This window comes from Phymastichus coffea, unplaced genomic scaffold, assembly GCF_024137745.1.
Source record: "Phymastichus coffea isolate CEN01 unplaced genomic scaffold, Cenicafe_Pcof_1.1 PCOF00003, whole genome shotgun sequence".
Lineage (NCBI taxonomy): Eukaryota > Metazoa > Arthropoda > Insecta > Hymenoptera > Eulophidae > Phymastichus > Phymastichus coffea.
In genome coordinates, this window is record NW_026706814.1 from 13,421,751 (window position 1) to 13,439,775 (window position 18,025).

At 35.0% G+C, this 18,025-nt stretch overlaps 4 protein-coding genes across 6 annotated transcripts; 3 read left to right on the plus strand and 1 right to left on the minus strand.

Annotated features, from left to right (window-relative positions):
- The first annotated feature begins 629 nt into the window (after positions 1-629).
- On the plus strand, positions 630-10,428 carry LOC131666189 (protein split ends-like). Of its 3 annotated transcripts, none has more exons than XM_058938624.1 (13): positions 630-1,321; positions 1,751-1,839; positions 2,023-2,187; positions 2,278-2,394; positions 2,467-2,808; positions 2,887-3,431; positions 3,503-3,648; positions 3,729-5,056; positions 5,196-5,842; positions 5,918-6,518; positions 6,800-7,172; positions 7,264-7,940; positions 8,022-10,428. In XM_058938624.1, the coding sequence occupies exons 1-13, from the start codon at positions 1,294-1,296 to the stop codon at positions 9,228-9,230; spliced, it is 6,267 nt and encodes a 2,088-aa protein (XP_058794607.1). In that variant the 5' UTR covers positions 630-1,293; the 3' UTR covers positions 9,231-10,428. The 3 variants fall into 3 exon arrangements, with proteins under 3 accessions (XP_058794607.1, XP_058794615.1, XP_058794623.1); XM_058938632.1 differs by having other exon boundaries at positions 6,866-7,172; XM_058938640.1 differs by lacking the exon at positions 1,751-1,839 and having other exon boundaries at positions 1,191-1,321.
- Positions 10,429-10,544: 116 nt separating this feature from the next.
- Positions 10,545-13,194, plus strand: LOC131666213 (DNA polymerase delta subunit 3-like). Its single transcript, XM_058938666.1, has 2 exons — positions 10,545-10,739; positions 11,121-13,194. Exons 1-2 carry the CDS (start codon positions 10,680-10,682, stop codon positions 12,555-12,557), a joined length of 1,497 nt encoding a protein of 498 aa, XP_058794649.1. The 5' UTR covers positions 10,545-10,679; the 3' UTR covers positions 12,558-13,194.
- On the plus strand, positions 12,858-15,626 carry LOC131666206 (insulin-like growth factor-binding protein complex acid labile subunit). Its single transcript, XM_058938653.1, has 4 exons — positions 12,858-12,987; positions 13,322-14,397; positions 14,480-14,667; positions 14,733-15,626. Exons 1-4 carry the CDS (start codon positions 12,879-12,881, stop codon positions 15,013-15,015), a joined length of 1,656 nt encoding a protein of 551 aa, XP_058794636.1. The 5' UTR covers positions 12,858-12,878; the 3' UTR covers positions 15,016-15,626.
- Positions 15,627-15,707: 81 nt separating this feature from the next.
- Positions 15,708-17,703, minus strand: LOC131666217 (protein ABHD13). Its single transcript, XM_058938681.1, has 5 exons — positions 17,534-17,703; positions 17,225-17,456; positions 16,948-17,141; positions 16,719-16,879; positions 15,708-16,645 (listed from the first exon to the last, which is right to left on the minus strand). The coding sequence occupies exons 1-5, from the start codon at positions 17,700-17,702 to the stop codon at positions 16,373-16,375; spliced, it is 1,029 nt and encodes a 342-aa protein (XP_058794664.1). The 5' UTR covers position 17,703; the 3' UTR covers positions 15,708-16,372.
- Between the last annotated feature and the right edge of the window lie 322 nt (positions 17,704-18,025).

Consider the following 18,025-nt stretch of genomic DNA (forward strand, 5'->3'; position numbering starts at 1 on the left):
GCCTTAGGAATTCATGCCCAGGTCGCTGCTGCGATCCTTGATAACACTATTCTGTCATAAAAGTTAAATGTAAATGCAATCGATCGATCAAGCAAAATGGAATATGATATATTTTAATAATTGCACGGGAAAATAACGTACATGTATTTAGGAAAGCATATAATTAACACTCGCGACCGCCCTGACAGATTGGCGCGAATTACAGGGCGGCATACTCGTCACGAATCAACCGGTCGAACACTATAAACTCACAATTAATTTAGTTGATTGACGATATTGTTTGTAAAATTTAACCAATAAATCATTTCTGAGAGCCTTCTTATATTCGAAAAATGAGTAAAGTAAACGAAAAATTAGTTAAAAAATAAGGTTAGCTTAAATTGGAGTTAATAACGCTCGAAAATTCAAGTTGGTCGGACGGTCAATGACCGGTTTTGAAGAAGCACTGCACGTCTAACCGTCTCTAGTCACACGTATGAGTAGCAGCGGATTGGATTTTCAACCGAATAACACGGCACTCTCTGCGGAGAGCGCCTCCCGCGCATCAAAGCTGTGAGAGTGAGAGAGCAAACGAGACTCGGTTGCGGTGCGTGCATTGGGGGCTAGTTGCTGCGCAGCCAGTGCGAGCTGAACTGCCAGCTCACTTGGTAGTGTGGTAATGTACGTGCGATTGTCGCTTGTCTGATTCGCCGTAGTTAACCATATCCGCGCCCTTACACACACTAAATTAGCCGCCTCTTGCAGTGACCGCGCAACTTGAGGAAGAGAGAGCGGCTGGGTGGGTGTCCCCTTGGAGCAGCCGGCCGTTCGGTGAAACAACGCTATTCTGGAGCTCGAGCGAAACTGGATCGATCGTGGGGGGGGGCCCTGTGCGTCGCTCTCAGGAGCAGCGCCCGATCTGACTCCGTTGTTGGCAGCCGATGTTTTGAGAGAACCAGAGAGCGTCGGGCCATGTACAGGACGAGTCATCCGCGACCGCCGACTCGCGGTTATTTCACCTCCCCGGCAGAATAGCGAGACAGAGAGAGAGAGAGAAGAAGAAAGAAAGAAAGAGAGCGAACGAACAGAGTTGAAAAGCAAAAAGTATTAACGCCGACGCTGCAGGAGGCGCCGAGCTATGAGTTCACGCGCCACTACACGCAACTCGTCTTCGACGAGGCATAGTCGCCGTTACTGCTCCCAAACTGCTCCTTAGTTGTTTTTTCGACAATTGCGGCCTCTTTCTATATTCGTCGCCAGTTACACCGAGTGAGATAAACTCAGCAAGTGTTGATTGTCCGTACGGGACGGGTTATGTTTCCCACTTTCATTGGGATTCTAGGTGAGTGCCCTTACTCGACCGTCAGTGCCTGTTTACGTGTGAGTGCGTACAAGCGTGCGTATTTCCACGCGTTTCACGCGTTAGAGTCGTTCGTTTTTTTGTTTTTCTTTTTCTTCACCCAAGAAAATGTCGCGTGTTTCACCAAAGCACCCATATACTTGAATATCTTCACTTTACAATTCTAGTTATTACTGTGCAGCACTCCAAATCAAACTATTGTTCAAGTGCTTTATATTTTCAAAAAAATTACACATTATTAGTTAAACATTAAAATTAAAGAAAATTATTATTATTATTACATTACTATGATTCAAAGCAGTTGTTTCCTTTCTCAAGAAATACTATTTTTTGAATATGTCTGATTCAATATACCTTCGTCACACTAGAAATAATTATAAATAAAGATAAATAGCCTCCCTTATTTTCTAGACATACAATCGTGGTGGGAGGTGCCTAGTATAGCACACTTTTGCTCCTTGTTCAGAGACGCCTTCAATCTTCTGGATTTTGATATTGAGGTATCTAATCAAGATGCAAAATAGCTTTTGCTCGATTAGAAAATACCTACATGCTTGTTGCATGACTAATGCATAAAAATATTTATAGAACTATAGGCTGCTTTTAATCCTGCTGTCTCGCCTTTGCTATCTAATTATACAGTTATTTTTATAATAAATAATTATCATTTTATAATACTGTAGGATTTGGAAGAAGCGCTTTTGACTGATAGTGGCACAGAAGGTCATTTATTACAAGAACTCATTGTCAGATTATTAGAAGGCTGCTTACCTGAAGACACTCGCAATGACATCTCCACTTTTAATTATCAGATGTTCCTTAGAAGGCTCTTCCGTAAAAAATGTCAAGTATGTATTGTAATTCTAGTTTGAATATGTTGTATGATATAAATCATTATCTGCAAGTTTATTATTTCATGAAAAAAAATTATCTTTTAGGAATGTAACCGTGAAAACCCATTCAATACTGACACAGACTTTGAGTTATTGCCACTTCGTCAGAAAGTTGAAATACTAAGAGCCCTCTGTGACTTTAGACTTGATGCCAACGACGTTGTATGTTTAAATTTTAATAATAAATATCTGTACTGCTTGTCAAAATGTTATATAAGTAAATTTCCTATATAGGAAGAGTCACTTGGCAACTTAGACTCTGATAGTCTACGAGTTGAACCATTAGGTCATGACCACAAGAATTCTGCCTATTGGTACTTTTACGGAACTCGACTATACAGGGAGGACTTTGTTGACACTTCGGATACTGTATCCCAAAAGCAAAAAAGTCGATCAAGAGACAAACGACATAAGAGGCGTCGGGGTAGATTGGCAAAGGAGGAAGAGGAGGAAGAAGAAAAGGAGGAAAATTGTCCAGTTTATACAAACAGAAATAAAGGAAGAGAGAGTATTTGGCAAGTAGTGTGCTTTACTCTTCAGGACTGGAGCCGTTTAGTAGAAAAATTCAAAGATTCGGTAAGTTACTATAATCTATTTTACTCAAAATCAAAATAATTGATCGTATACCAAGATTTTAATTAATACATTGACTAGGAATTCGCAACCGAGCGCAAACTTTACAAAACACTTTCAAAGGACTTTATGCCTGAAATTCCTAAGCTGTTTGACTTAAAGGAAAAGCAGCAAAGACGCAAGATTTTACAGCGCAGCGGCCCTCGAACCGTCCAAAATATTGACAGCGAAGGTACCGACAAACCAACCATGGTTAAAAGCAAAGTTAAAACAAAATCTAACAAGATTATCAAAAAGAGCTCGAGCCAAACGCTAAAAAACATCAAAGCGAAAGATGAAATCATACCTCTACCAGTGACAAAGAAAGGTCGGCAGACCAACAATTCATTAGCTTCTGTCGACGGACAAATTCTTATAGATACCTGTGACGATTTGACGGATTTAGAAAATAAGAAAGGCTCTGTGAAACATGGAGGCAGCGTATCGTCTGGCTATGGCTACGGTTACGAGATTGGCATCGAGGAAGAAGAACAACAAGTGGGCATGCACAAAATTCTCAAAATACTGAAAGATCATGAAGATTCATGGCCCTTCACTGACCCTGTGGACGAGCAATATGCGCCTAGGTAATTCTTTTATATCTTCAAATATAATGAAACTGTGAAGTCATAATTTAAACTTATTGTTTATTTTATAGATATTATAGCGTTGTTCGAAAACCAATGGACTTGACAAAAATGGAAGAAAAACTTGATGAAGGAGCTTATAAAACAATTAATCAATTTAAACGAGATTTTCGCCTTATCATAGATAATTGCAGGCAATACAATGGCTCTGACAACGGTAAATTATTTTTGCAAATTCAGTCCATTTTCATTATTTAAAATTCATTTACTAAAAAAATTTTACTATTTCATTTTTAGAATACACGGAAATGGCTATGAACCTTAAAGACATTTTTGATAAAGCAGTAGAAAGGTATTTAGAATTTGAACATTCAAGTGACGATTCTTTATCTACTTGTTCTGGTGCTAGTGTTGGTTCTCCAAATTACAAAAATAAATCTTCCTCGCCTTCTGTTGTTCGACATAGTCAACGACATAAACATTCGCGAAAGTTAAGTAAAAAAGACAAATTAAATAATAAAATACACAAAAAACATGAAAAGGAAGAAAGTGAGCCAGAGGTAAAAGTAACGAAAGAAAAGAAGAAGGATAAGAAAAAATCGAAAAAGTGTAAGAGTGAAATGAAAGTTGAAGAAAAAAACAAAGAAGAAGAAAACGATGGTGCAATAAGTGATGAAAATGTGATAAAATCAAAAAAGAAAAAATCGTCTGATACTGATAAAACTGTTTCCAAAAGTAAAAAAGTATCTGTTAAAGAAGAAATTGACGAACAACAAATTAAATCTAGTAAAAAGCAAAAGAAAGAATCTAAGCACGAGAAAGGAATACATGTTGCAAAAGAAAAAGAGAGCAGGAAGAGAAAGGAAGATTTTGAGGAAGACTACGAAATAAGTAGTATTTCAAAAAGTAAAAGTAGGAAAATCGAGAAAAATGAAAGTAAGGAAGTAGATGTTTTAATAAACAGGGTAAAGAAAAATAAAAAAGAAGTTAAAAAAGAATCTCCCGATACATCTTTGGAAGAAGAAGAAAAACTGTCTTCTATAAATGCAAAAAATAAGAAGAACAGCCGCAAATTAAACAAAGAAAAGTCAGAGCCTGCTAGTAAACATGATAAAAAGGATAAGAACAAAAAGTCCAAAAGGAACAGTGATGAGTTAATTAAAAATGGTGAACTTAAAAAAGATAGCGATATGGAAAATATTGAAAACAAGGCGAACGTTAGCAAATCCGCCGCGAAAATTATTGAGTCGATAGTTACAAATAAAGATATTGAGTCTCTTGATAGTTTAAAAGATAGAATAAGTGAAAGGAGACGCGAGGAAAAATTGAAAATTGAGCAAGAAAAGAAAAAGAAACAATCTTCAAAAGGTGATGCTTTTCACGGAACTTCTAAAAAAGTGCCTTCTAATGGTAGTACCTATCATGATATTGATAAATTAGGTGGTAAAAAAATAAAATCTAAAAAAGTTAGTAAAGAAGATAAAAGTATCGAAAATAAGAGTCAAAATCAAGATGAGAGTGAGCCAAAGAAAATCAAAACATTTCCGAGCAAACATCCCAAAGGATCTAGTAAAGCAGAATCAGCTATTCAAGCACTTCATCAAGCTACTGAGAGAACACTCAATGTAAGTTATAAACAAATTATTCACTGCATGTAGAGAATATAAATGATTAATGCATTTTAACTTTGATTTTACCAGTACCACCAAAAACTTTAAAAATAAAAATGTATAACACTTTAACGAATTTGTATCCTATGCGCAGGACATCAATAAATGGTTGGATGATGCTCCAAGACTATCTGAATTCTCGTCGGGTAGCGATTCTCCGGTACTTCAAGCGTCAACTAGCGACTCATCTCGAGCTACAACCTTAAACAAACAGTTATCCATTAGTGGTGGTGATACTTCATCACGCAAGAGACCGAGCTCAATCAAATTAATCGGGCCTATCGCTCCGGTCAGACCAAAGAAAGTCCAACGGACGATCGACCGACTGCAGCCAGGCAAGAGTAAGGGAAATCTACTCTCAAAGAAGCCACCATCGAACGAGAGTGCTCCTAGTGCTGATCCTGCCGTCAACAACAAAGACAAAGATAACGAGAAGGACAAAAATAACAAAGAAATAAATGACGAACCGAAGCTTAGCCTGGGTACGGTCTTGAAGAACGCCGACTCAATTCAGTTGATCTGCAAAAGTATCGTATCATCACCTAATCCTAACGGTTCAAATGACGAAGACGACGAGTGCGGTAGCAAACCTGCGACTCCCGCGGGCATCGTCACCGAAGAGGAAAAGACTGCAGTCACTAAGAAACCGTTGACTATCGCTGGGAAGGACGAAAAAGAGAAGCGAATTGAGAGTGAAGAAGTGACCAAACCGAAATCCGCTACTCCAAACTTGAGTGCTTGGTAAAAATACATTTGTGCATAATTTAGTGAAAAAAATATTGTTTACTATTATTTATTTTTGTATGTGATTTGCAGGTTCAAAGCATTCGGCGCTCCAAAATCTAAAAAGAAAGAAGAAGAAGAGGAAGCTGTACCGAAGAAAGAAGAGACACTAGACACTAGTATCATCGGCATCAGTACCCGTCAAAGACGTATAAGCACAGGTGGCAGCAGTGTAAGCGAATCGCTCTCGTCTTACTCACAAGAATCGCCACCAAGTCGAACGGGCCGTTCTCCTCAACAACAGCAGCAACAACTGCAGTCGTCATCGAGTATTTTGTCATCGCCAGCTGCAATGGAGCCTCAACTTCGTGGTGCAGGCTTTTATCAAGATGCGTTGTCTACGGGTAGCAGTCCTTATAACAGTCCATACTATACGACGCCGCCCCGGTATAGCGCCCAGCTACCACCGACACCCTCGCCTCAGCACCATCCACTCTCGCCGGCTTATCCTTCTACTCAGCCCACACCACCAAGGCTCTATTCGCAAATTAGTCCTTCCCATCAGTCTTTCCAGAAGCCATCACCTCAAGCTCAATCGCCTGGTAGTTTCTCACAACAGTCACCTCAGAACGAGTCTTACAACTCACCTTCCATTCCACCTACACAGAACCAGTCACCGATCTATCCGCAACAGGTATGTTTAACGCTATATTTTCATCTCTTGCAATAGTATTCATCTAAAATTGTAAACTAATAAAAATATACGGCACTTGGTGCGCGAAAATTCGATTTACGTATATTTAGGAAAACAAGCGTGCATGAAATCTCGTCTCGTACCAAAAAATTAAGTTAAATACACGATACACCATCTTCTGATCTCTTGAACTTCGCTTCGTTCGATTTTAAACGTTCTCATACGGGTATAATTACTTTCTCGCACTAATATCGAAATGTACTACTAACTTCTATCTACAGTCACCTTCATCAATGCAGTCATCGCCATATCCTCAACCATCACCTCAACCAGCAAATTATTCGCAGCCATCTCCTCAGCAGCCGCCGACTCCGAACTATTCGCAGCCGTCGCCACAGACTCCAGCAAATTATTCGCAAGCATCTCCCCAGCAGCAGCATTCACCGTACTCGCAGTCGTCGCCTCAGCCACCTCCAAGTTATTCACAGCCGTCACCGCAATCGCAACATTCACCTTACTCACAGTCGTCACCACAGCAATCTAACTTCTCTCAGGTCTCGCCGAGACCACCTTCGTCGACCTACTCGCAGCCTTCACCACAACCACCTGGCTATACAGCTCAGACACCGAGTCCGTATTCTCAGCCGGATTTGGGTAAGTTCATTAAAAATTCAAATGCATACTTTTTTGTACTTTTTTACTAATAAATGTAACGATGCTTTAAAAATGAAATTTTTTTTGACAGTGATAGCACAACCGTCGCCGAGAGGGTATTCACAGACGTCGCCACAAACACCATCCCCGTACTCGGCTCAAGCGTCACCACAGCAACAACCACCTTCATACTCTCAAGCATCGCCGCAAACGCCACCGAGTTACTCGCAACCTTCACCTCAGCAACCTAGGACATATTCGCAGCCATCTCCTCAACAATCGACTACACAACAGCAGCAGTCGCAACAACAGGCACCAGTTGCTACTCCACAAATCGCCAACTACTCGCAGCCAACGGCTCAAATTCAAGTACAAGCTGCTCAGATTCAAACACAAACTACTCAAATTCAAGCACAGGCTCCGGCAGCTGATTTTGTAAAAGCTCCCGAGAATTATTCCCAAAATATCTCAACGTCGCCTTTCAGTCATCCCGTCAAGTCTCCGTATAGCGGATCAACGGCAATCGCGAAGCCCACTGCCACTAAGGATAAGCATGTGCAACAGCAGAGCACCGACCCTCTAACTGCTCTCAATCAACAGGTATATCAGTCAGCTTCGACTACGCAATACGCAGCTAATTATCCGAGTGGTGTATACCCCGGAGCTGACCGCGTTCCGGGTCAATTAGGTAGCGATCCTACGGCGAGATCTTCGACATCCAGGTTGACTAACCATGAGGCACAGCAACAATTGGCTCAACAAAGACAGGTTCTTAATTAATGAGATAAATTAATGTTAATTTTATTTGATTAAATTAAACAATAGATATTCATGCATTTATATTTTCAGGTTCAGCAAACTCAAGAGCAGCAATCGCAGTTATTGAGCTTCCAGCAGAACTTAGCCAGTCACGAATCCCTTTACTCGAGCAGCTTCCAAACGACTCCGTATCCCATGCCAAATCCTGCTTGTCGGCCTGTTTATCCGGGCTACTTTGATGCAAGTGCCAAGAGCACGTCTGGTATTCCTAGTCCCAGTAACAGCTTAGCACCCGTCAAGAAACGAACTTATAACGAACCTTCAACGGTCAGCGAAGCCCAAGCGACGCAACGTGCAAGCCAGGACCAATTTGGATTCGATCAATTAATGGCTCTCGCGCACTCGCAGTCCGATGTTTCCAACCAGTTCGACAATGCGTTTTCCAGTAGCCTCGCTGATTCCAATCCTGCGTACACGAGACTACAGTTGGGGTTGGTCAGTCGTACTGCTAAGGAAACACAACAGCTATTATCGATACCTCGGCCTCCGAGTAAAAATGATCCGCTAACAGCGTACGCAAGAACGGCGACGCCCAGTCAATCCGAGCTTGATCTTAACTTACTGCAGAGTTTCGCTGTCAAGAACTCCAGTATGTTGTCTATGCAAAGACGTGGACCAGAACAATCTCCAGTAGCCCAGTCTACTCTCTCAACGACTAAATCGAAGAAGAGTAAGAAAAGTAAGCAACAGCAGCAACAGCAGCAAGCTCAGCTGAGTGTTGCTACCGATCAGCAAACCACAAGCATACCGGGTTTCCCGCAGTATGGTGCTACGGGTACTGATCCCATGAGCCTTAAACAGCCAAGCAGCGCATTTAATTTTGCCGGCTCGGCAAGTGCGACCAACAGTTCGCCGTTCTACGATGCTAAAGATGCCGCCGCTTACGCCTTCCTCGACGAGTTCCGCAACCATAATTCATCGATCTATTATAGCATGGCTCTGCAGCAGCAGCAACAGCAAGCTCAGCAACAGGCTCAGCAGCAGGTTCAACAGCAGTCAACGCCGGTTTCGGATGCAGCTGTGCAAGCCGCAAATAAACAGACTGCAGCAGCCGTAGCTGCCGCCAGGAACTACTCATTCCTGCACTCGGCGACTCAGCGTGCCAGTCCGTATGCACCAGCAGTGCCGTCCTATGTCTCGCCGCACGGACCCAATCTAGGCGTAGATCCTGCGGCCTACCAGCGCTACATGCAGTACTATATGCATCCACCGCCACATCCCAGGCCGGCTTGGCTCTAGCCCTTCTCTAAACTTGCCTAGTAGTCTGGGGTAGACAAATTGACCCCGTGCAATAGTTCTTTATTCCTTAACAAGACTTCTTTTGTAAATTTTATCTTTTTCTCTTTGGATTTTTCTTAATTTTAGTGACGACTATGAGACACTCGACCATTAGTTTTATTAGGTATCGCCTTTTTTGCATCATTTTGCACAAGTTCCAAGATGATACGGAGGAAGCTTAAACTCCTACTTCACTATCTTGGACAAAACACAAGTAGTGTTTCCTGCACGCGGAAACTTCTCATTCTTAAAATACAGTATTGCATTTTAGTTTTTATAATCTTTTCTTTTTTTGTTTGTCAGTTACTTACCTATTCTTTTGTTTTAACGATAAAACGAAGTTCATCGTACATATGACCAGAGATGCAACAAATTTAGCTCTCTACAAAATTTATATTATTCTATGGCAATTAAAAAAACCATTCATCCTTTGCATATAAATGACGCTCATTATTTGACACATGACACGTTAATGAAGCAACCATTTAGAAACTCGCTTTTTCTAAAAATGGATGATACATAATGGATATCGAAGTTTTATACATTTTGTCAAACAATACTAGTTTTTAACTTAAGTGATGTAGTGATATGTAAATAAAATATCAAATAGCGTTATTTGAAAACCGACCCTTCGAATTACACGTAATTGGTGTAACTTGAAAAGCTGTATTGATTAAGTAATACAGTTATGAGTGGCAGTGCAAAAGTGTAATTTTACGTTATCGAAGAATTCTGAGCTCTCCCGAGTCGCTCTGAAAGATATAGAAAAAAGAGGTCCAGAAATATATAGATAAACACGTTTAGAAAACTGAAACAGATTTTTGTATGAAATCGCACTATTAACTTCGTACAACAGCATACAGATAAAAACGTACCTTTTATTGTAAAATCCCTTTTTGTACATAAGAGACATATCTGGACAATTGTAATTTGGTGTAAAAAATATAAGTTCGCAAAGTTGAAATTGATAAGATATTAAAGAGAAATGTTATAAAAAGAGCAAATTATGTTAAATGCAAAATTAAATTTATGAATTGCCCTACGTATATAAACTTAATGCGAGAAAAATATAACGAGAAATATATATTAAGATCTATAAATATATGAATATATGTATATTGTAAATGTGTAACGAAGACAGAAATTAAAAACACGGTTTGTTACAAAAAAGATGTACTTTTTTCCACTTTTGTCCTTAAAATCCATAAAAATCCCCCGCTTGATATTAGGTAGGTGCCGCTAGTGATAAACTCCAAACTCGCGCTTCGCGCGTTTTCACTTTACGTTTACATATATTGTTTTCTTAGTTCGCATTCGCGTGAACAACGTGAATTAAATATCAAATATCGAAAAGTAACGTATGTAAAATCGTTTTTATAATATATTTGTTTTATTTTTCTTTCGGAAAAAATGGCCTTGAGTGATTATGAAGATGCATTAAAATCTTTTATCCATGACGATGACAAACTGGTATGTAAAATTTTATTTTCGGTTTATTTAACCTCCATTTCTTATAGTTAAGAATGTAAGATGTACAGATATATAGTTAAGATGTATAGTTAAGAATGTAAGAGTGCCACATTACAGGAATGTAATGTGACTCATCTCCAAATATTAAATTAGTCTTTTACAGTTATGGATTTTTTGTTAACATTTCAGTCATCCACCATTCTGATTAACTTAAGGAATGATGGATAATTGAGCTATTTATAATAAGTCCAAAACTGAATGAAAATAATGTAATATTTAAAACATGTCGATAACCCTATATAAATATAAAATAGTTATAAGTAGTCTTTTAATTAATGTATCATTTCGATGCAATGAATACTTGAGAATCCTAATTTTTAGGTTACCTACAAGTGGCTAAGCAAAGAATTTGAAATCCATATTAATCTAGCCAAAGATATTTTAAAACAGTATTGGAATAAATACAAAAGCAAAGAAAAAATACTTGCTACTCTTCTGTTAGTTGGCCGATTGGAAGATGGTTCTTTTCGCGTAGTAGTTGTAAAAGAATCTGAATTAGATTTCGTGAAGTCAAAGTTTGTTAAAATTGACTGTGAACATTTATACAGCATTCAGAAATCATTGCCAGATATTGAGCTTTTAGCTTTAGTTGGTAAAAGTGATTTGCGTTACAGTGCAATTAAATGTAATGAGGAATATGTAAGGAATGATGATGAAATTGAAAGTTTACGTTACATTGGAAATGTTAGAAAAGAAGAAAGTAAGTCTGTTAAATCTTCAACTGCTACCAATAAAGTTGCTGAAAAACCTGTAGATAAAAAGATTGAGCTTTTTCCAACTGACACATCCATAAAGCAATGTAATAAAAAAGTTGAAGCAAAAGAAAAAGAAAAATTAGAAGCAAAAGAAAAATTAGAAGAAAAAGAAAAATTAGAAGAAAAAGAAAAGGCACATTCAGAAACAACAATGGTACAAGGAAAGAAAAAGTCTCCTCTGAATAAATCAAATAACAAAACATCCAAGAAACCAATTCAATCCAAACAATGTGGATTCAATAATCTTTTTGGAAAAGTTCCAAATAAGCCCCAAACAGCACCAAACAAATCTATTGATTCTCCAAAAAATAGGGAAATTAATTATTTAGATACAACTGAAAAAGATAAAAAAGTGTCATCTAACAAAACTGATAAGAACTTACCCAAAGAAACTGATGAAAAGTTGTCTAAAGAAAAAGGAAAGTCAAACAAAAGTCAAGATCAAGAAAAAGAAAAAAAGAAAATGCAAGAAAAGGAAAATAGACTGTTTCAAGTTGAAGAAAAATCTAAAAAGATTACAAAAACAGAAGAAAAAATTGAAAAATCTAAGAAGATTACAAAAACAGAAGAAAAAATTGAAAAATCAAAACCAAAATCTAAATCTGAATCAAGAGGTAAAAAGAGACACCGCAGTCAAGAAAAAGAATCAAAACGTAAACGAATTTTAGTGTTAGATTCTAGTGAAAATGAATCTGGAGAGAGTGCTGATGAAAAAGAAGAAATGGAAGTTGAAGAAATACATCCTAAAGTTATGGTCAAAAGATCACCATCTCCTCCAGCTGAAAAAAGAGAAAATGGTAAAAGAATGGTTAGAAAAATTATTGATAAAACTTTCAAAGATGAAGAAGGTTTCTTTGTTACAAAAAGAATTCACATTTATGAAGCAGTCAGTGATAATGAAGAAGTTGAAATTAAAACAAAAGAACCTCAGAAGCCGAAACCAATAGAGGCTCAAGCAAAAAAGAAGCAAACAACATTGATGAACTTTCTTAAAAAATCTTAAAATTTCATCCCTTAAATCTGTTTAACATATTGAAATTAAAAAAGAAAACTATTGATATTTATGTTTTAAGATTTATGAATAAATAATAAATCAATATTTATTTACAATCGGCATAACTATGATGCATATCACAAATTCACAGTAAAATCATTCATTTCACACCATACTGGACTGATAACGTTTGTAGAGTCAAATTGATAAGGAAACAATGAAAGTCAGTTGAAATTACCTGGATGACATCATTATCTTATCAAGAGTGAGTGAGCTTCTAAAAGTACTGTTCACATCTATTGAAGCAACTGTGCTGTAAAAGTGTCAAATATGGAAATCTTCTGTAAATCAAATTTCTTGTTACTTTACTTTGTAATTACATTTGTAGTTCAAAATTCATATGCTGATGTTTGTCAAATTTGCTTGTGTTCTTCAACAGGTATAACATGTTTAAAATGGTTTTATAATATTCTTAAGACATATTTTTGTAAAGTAAATTATAATTTTTAGTCATTAAAATACTATTCGTATGTGATATTAAGTTATTGATAATATTGTTTATATTAATACATTATAAAAAAATGTAACAATCGATTCTTTTTCTTTTTACTCTTAATATCAATAAAATTAGTGTCAAATATTTGTTACTTTTATATTTGACAAAAATGTCATTAAACAAGAAATAAATTAACATTATTACATAAGATGTTTAATATCTCCAAAAGATTATTGTCAAATTTAAACAATGTAAAACTTATTTTTTTTTTGTTTAGGTGATACAACTATTTCTATAAACTGTAACAAAATTAATTTCACCAGTATCAATATTATACGATTTGGCCTTGTATCTGCTGAATACAATGGGACTCTTGGAGCTCTTGATTTATCAGAAACTAGTATTACTTACATAGTTGCAGATATGTTTGAGACTTCTAAATACTTAAAAATTTTAAACTTGTCACATAATCATCTTCAAGAAATCAAGAGTAGCGTTTTTAAAAACTTAAATAATTTAAAAGTGTTGGATTTATCAAATAATAAAATCAAAACGATTCAATCATTTTATTTACCATCATTAGAAGTACTAGATTTGAGCAATAATGCTATTGACGATTTAGATTTTGAATTTCAAAAATCATACCCACAGTTACATGATTTGAGAATGTCTCACAATAATTTGAGTGACTCAATAAATGGAACTTTAACTTTACTGACTCAACTACGACACTTGGATCTTTCTTGCAATTATTTTAATTTGTACGATGAAAACTTTAAATTTTTGACACAATTAATAACACTGAATTTGAGCCACAACGCGATTGAGGTTTTAGAAAAAAAAAAATTTCCTGATAACTTAACATGTTTAGATGTTGGATTTAATTCTCTTACTACTTTCCCTAACAATTTGGGAAAAATTCAAACCTTAAATCTTGAATATAATAAGATTCGTAATTTTGACAATTTTACTAGTGAACTGACGGAATTGAAATATTTAAATATAAGCGGAAATTTATTAAAAAATTTACCCGACACACCATTTTTTTATTTGAAAACTGTAGATTTGTCTTTCAACAACTTTGAAATTATACCCCCAGCTTTGAATAATAAAAACTATCCAGCTTTAGAAAATTTGATTTTGAGTGAGAATCCTCTACAAAAAATAGAGTTTTATTCGAATTTAGACATAAAATCTTTGATAATCCGGAACATCAACCATTTAACGCAGATTCACGAGAAAGCTTTTCGAAAATTAAACAAAAATTCCAATCATTGCGTAAATTTAACCTTGGCTAACAACAACCTTTCTGATATACATGAAAATACTTTAAAAGGATTAAATCTATGCTTCGTAAGTAGTAAATGTTCATAAATAAAATACATTTTACTACAAACAAAATTAGCATTAAATTTTAATAAATATTTTATTTCAGTTGGATTTAAAAAATAATCAGTTTTCCTACCTACCTAAAAAAATGTTTGATTCTAAGTTGAAATCCACTGAATTTGGAGTTGACTTGGAAGGGAATCCATTCAATTGCAATTGTTCATTACAATGGATGTTGGATGACTTCGTACCATGGCTATATTTTAAACGACCAGCATTACTTCTAGATTTAAGGTAATGCATCGTATCTTAAAGTAATATTTCTTTTAATCCACTTAATGCAATTCAAAATTATATAGATGCATGGCTCCAGAAGATTTTCGAGGAATGAGAATGGTGCATTGGCACAAGTGGAAAAACCAAGTTTTCTGCGAAAAATCGTCGCTACAATCTTCTAGAATGATTGTTGAACCTTCAGCAATATTGGGTAGCGGTTATAATTCAATAACATTGCATACCAGTGATGGTATGGTTGTAGTTCTTATCGTGGCTGTAATAGTTCTTCTCCTTTTGGTAGTCACGGGAATAATCACGGCAAAGAGGCTTGCTTTACGTCGAACAAGAATCAATCGACGATTTTAATAATCACATTTACATTTATAATGGATCTTCATATTTGGAATTAATTAGAACAAAATTTTGTGTTTTTATAAACGATCTTTTTTATTCTTATATAAAATTCATTTTCTTAATCTAATGTGGATTGCGTATAACGACATAATTGTAGACTTTACTTCAAATTATACAACCAAATTCACTCGATTTTCGTTTATGGAAACAAAGAGTATTTTGCTAATGATACTTATTATAAAATGTAAACTTGCGAGGTAATAGAATACGAGAGTATAACTGAATGATTTAAAATAATAGTTACTTGAAAAATGATACGTTATACATGAACTTTTATTATGCCAAAATAACCCGTATGTAAATATTCAGCAATATATTAGACTTTAAATTCATAAGTATTTCAATTTTTCCTATAATCTTAATAAAATTGTTCTGCTACAGAAAGACGTTGAAGAAACTGCCGTAGGAATTCAAAGTTATTACAACTAGAATACTTGAAACTAAAAATACCATACAATATCTATTATTCAAACAAAACACAAAAACATTGTAAGCTTCTGTGGTCTGTAAAACGCTTGTTACGTTATAAATTCGTCTTTCTTAAATTTATTATTTGTATACATTATGAGAACCAGTCGCTATTGAAGCAATGTAAACTTTGTGTATTTCTTTGTTTAAGTTCATTTTTCAATTGACATTTACTATTTATATTGAAGTATAAACGAAATTGAGATTCTTGGAAGATATATGTCCACATAAGTCTTTTTATTTGTGCTAACTAAATCACAGTAGTTCTATACATGCATACATGCATAAGTATTCTTTTTAAACTACTTATATGCTTGCCTTTGTTACAGCCTTAAATAGAATATTTATTACTTAAAGTATTTAACATATAACTTTGGAGAAAAATTAGACATTTAATTAAATTATAGTTCAAGATTTTCTAGTTACTTAAAGCAGATTTTGAAATTTGTATAATGCTTTTACTTACATTTATAAACGAATATGAAATTACTACTTAATTTGTCGTTTAGTATCACAAATTAGAAATAAACTATTTGAATGTTCTTATAAAAAAGTCAGTATTGAATAAAATTATTTTGCATAAAATATTTGTGTATGTGTGTGTGCGCGCGCGTGTGTGTGTATGTGTATCTATATGTAGTAAGCTTAATGTATAAGTAACGAATTGGGAACAAACAAAATTACATAAAAATGCTTATATTTAATATAAAATCGTTTTAGCAAAATTTATGGTTACTGACTTGATTTCTTGATAATCATTTGTACAATTCTTAAAAATAATTATCATTAAAGTAACTGCATAAGTCCATCAAAAAATGGAATCATTTAATTTTATAGACAATCAAACCTCGTCGATATGCCATGGTTTCGATGCCGTTCGCGGTGGAGGACTTTTTCTTATTTCGTCAAGGAATGTAGCTATTTGGTGATAATAGCCTGATTTGTTCCATGTTTCATTGTGAGTGCCATCAAGTATCTGAACTTTTCTTTTGAATGAACTCCCACATGCCTCAAAAAGTTTATCCATCATTTTAGGTGGAACTAGTTTGTCTTGTCTCCCAGAAATAAAAAGCGCAGGCACTGTCAAAGATTGAATTTTGTTCAATGACAGAAACTAAAAAAAATTTATTAAATGTTAATTATTCATCATTTTAATTCTTGTTAAGATGAAATAGTTAAATTTATACCTTATTTTTGTAACAAAATAATGGAAGATACTGCAATATTTTAAACTTAATTAATATTGTGGCCATGTCTGGTATACTTGTAAAAGTATTTTCTACAATAAGGCACCAAATTCGTTGGGAAATATCATCTTTCATAGCTATATCAATAGCAACAGCTCCACCTAGTAATAACAGGATTTTGTTAGTTATTTCTTTGATAAACTGTTAAAACATCAGAATTTTTACATACCTAATGATCGTCCAAAAACAATAATTTCATTTATGTTTATATCATTTCTAGAATATAAATATTCAATCCCAGCTCGCGCATCCATGTATAAACCTTCTTCTGATGGAGCTCCATCAGAAAGTCCATACCCTCTATACTCTATCATAAGGATATTACATTGAATATTGTTGTATAAGCCCTTGACGTTTTCTAGTCTGAAAATAACAATTTTATTAGTAATCTTTTTTTCAAAGTTTACTTTCTGATCTATTACAATATTTTAAATATTTGCTGTTACCTGTGACCCATATTTCCAGCATTACCATGGAGAAATAATAATGTTGGAGCTTTTTTCATTATTGGTTCTGGTTGAGGAATAAAAAACATATGAAGTGTAATTCCATCAATAGATTTTGTGTATATACTGACATAAGGCAAATTATGCAAAGATGGAGCTGGTACATAAATTCGAGAATTACAAGGTAACTTTGGATAGTATAAAAGACGATCTTCAGTATTATACAAAACTCCTAAACATATTAAGGTTCATTTTTATATATAAATACATTTTGTTGTTAAAATTTATATATTTATAAAATACACTAACCTAAAGTAGCAAAACAAAGTAGAAAAAATGCTAGAATGCTTCCATACATCCAATAACAAAGGAAGCATAATAATAAATATGCTCCAGATAAAGCCCAAAATTTCAGTGCTATACTTTGAAGAAACCGTATTGCTGGTCTTGTACGAGCCAATCGAAGTCGAAAAGGCATTGTAGAAATATTTGTTTTTCTACAAATAATAAAGACTTTCTGATGTCAGAAACTGATATCCTTTTATATTTAACATGATATCTACATATAGTTCAGCAATACATCATATCAGAAAGTTGAAACACTTTTTATCTTCGTTAAAATTTTTATCATGTTTCCAATGACCTGCAAATAAAAATTAAAAATGATCACAGTTTATAATAATACAAAATTTCTAAAAGAAAAAAGGTATTTTATGAAAAACTAACATTGTTACTAATAATATTACAATAAGAGATACATGGAGACATTAATTTTCATAGCTATTTATATAACAGATTGCA

Bases quoted from the DNA above. Each gene is read 5' to 3' on its own strand.
- LOC131666189 (XM_058938624.1), top strand. From the start codon at position 1,294: ATGTTTCCCACTTTCATTGGGATTCTAG. The intron at 1,322-1,750 runs GTGAGTGCCCTT...CTTATTTTCTAG, and splicing joins CACTTTCATTGGGATTCTAG to ACATACAATCGTGGTGGGAG. The intron at 3,649-3,728 runs GTAAATTATTTT...TTTCATTTTTAG, and splicing joins ATACAATGGCTCTGACAACG to AATACACGGAAATGGCTATG.
- LOC131666213 (XM_058938666.1), top strand. From the start codon at position 10,680: ATGGCCTTGAGTGATTATGAAGATGCATTAAAATCTTTTATCCATGAC. The intron at 10,740-11,120 runs GTATGTAAAATT...CCTAATTTTTAG, and splicing joins TCCATGACGATGACAAACTG to GTTACCTACAAGTGGCTAAG.
- LOC131666206 (XM_058938653.1), top strand. From the start codon at position 12,879: ATGGAAATCTTCTGTAAATCAAATTTCTTGTTACTTTACTTTGTAATT. The intron at 12,988-13,321 runs GTATAACATGTT...TTTTTTGTTTAG, and splicing joins TTGCTTGTGTTCTTCAACAG to GTGATACAACTATTTCTATA. The intron at 14,398-14,479 runs GTAAGTAGTAAA...ATTTTATTTCAG, and splicing joins AAGGATTAAATCTATGCTTC to TTGGATTTAAAAAATAATCA.
- LOC131666217 (XM_058938681.1), bottom strand. From the start codon at position 17,702: ATGCCTTTTCGACTTCGATTGGCTCGTACAAGACCAGCAATACGGTTT. The intron at 17,457-17,533 runs GTTAGTGTATTT...TAATATGTTTAG, and splicing joins ACTTTGTTTTGCTACTTTAG to GAGTTTTGTATAATACTGAA. The intron at 17,142-17,224 runs GTAACAGCAAAT...TGTTATTTTCAG, and splicing joins GCTGGAAATATGGGTCACAG to ACTAGAAAACGTCAAGGGCT.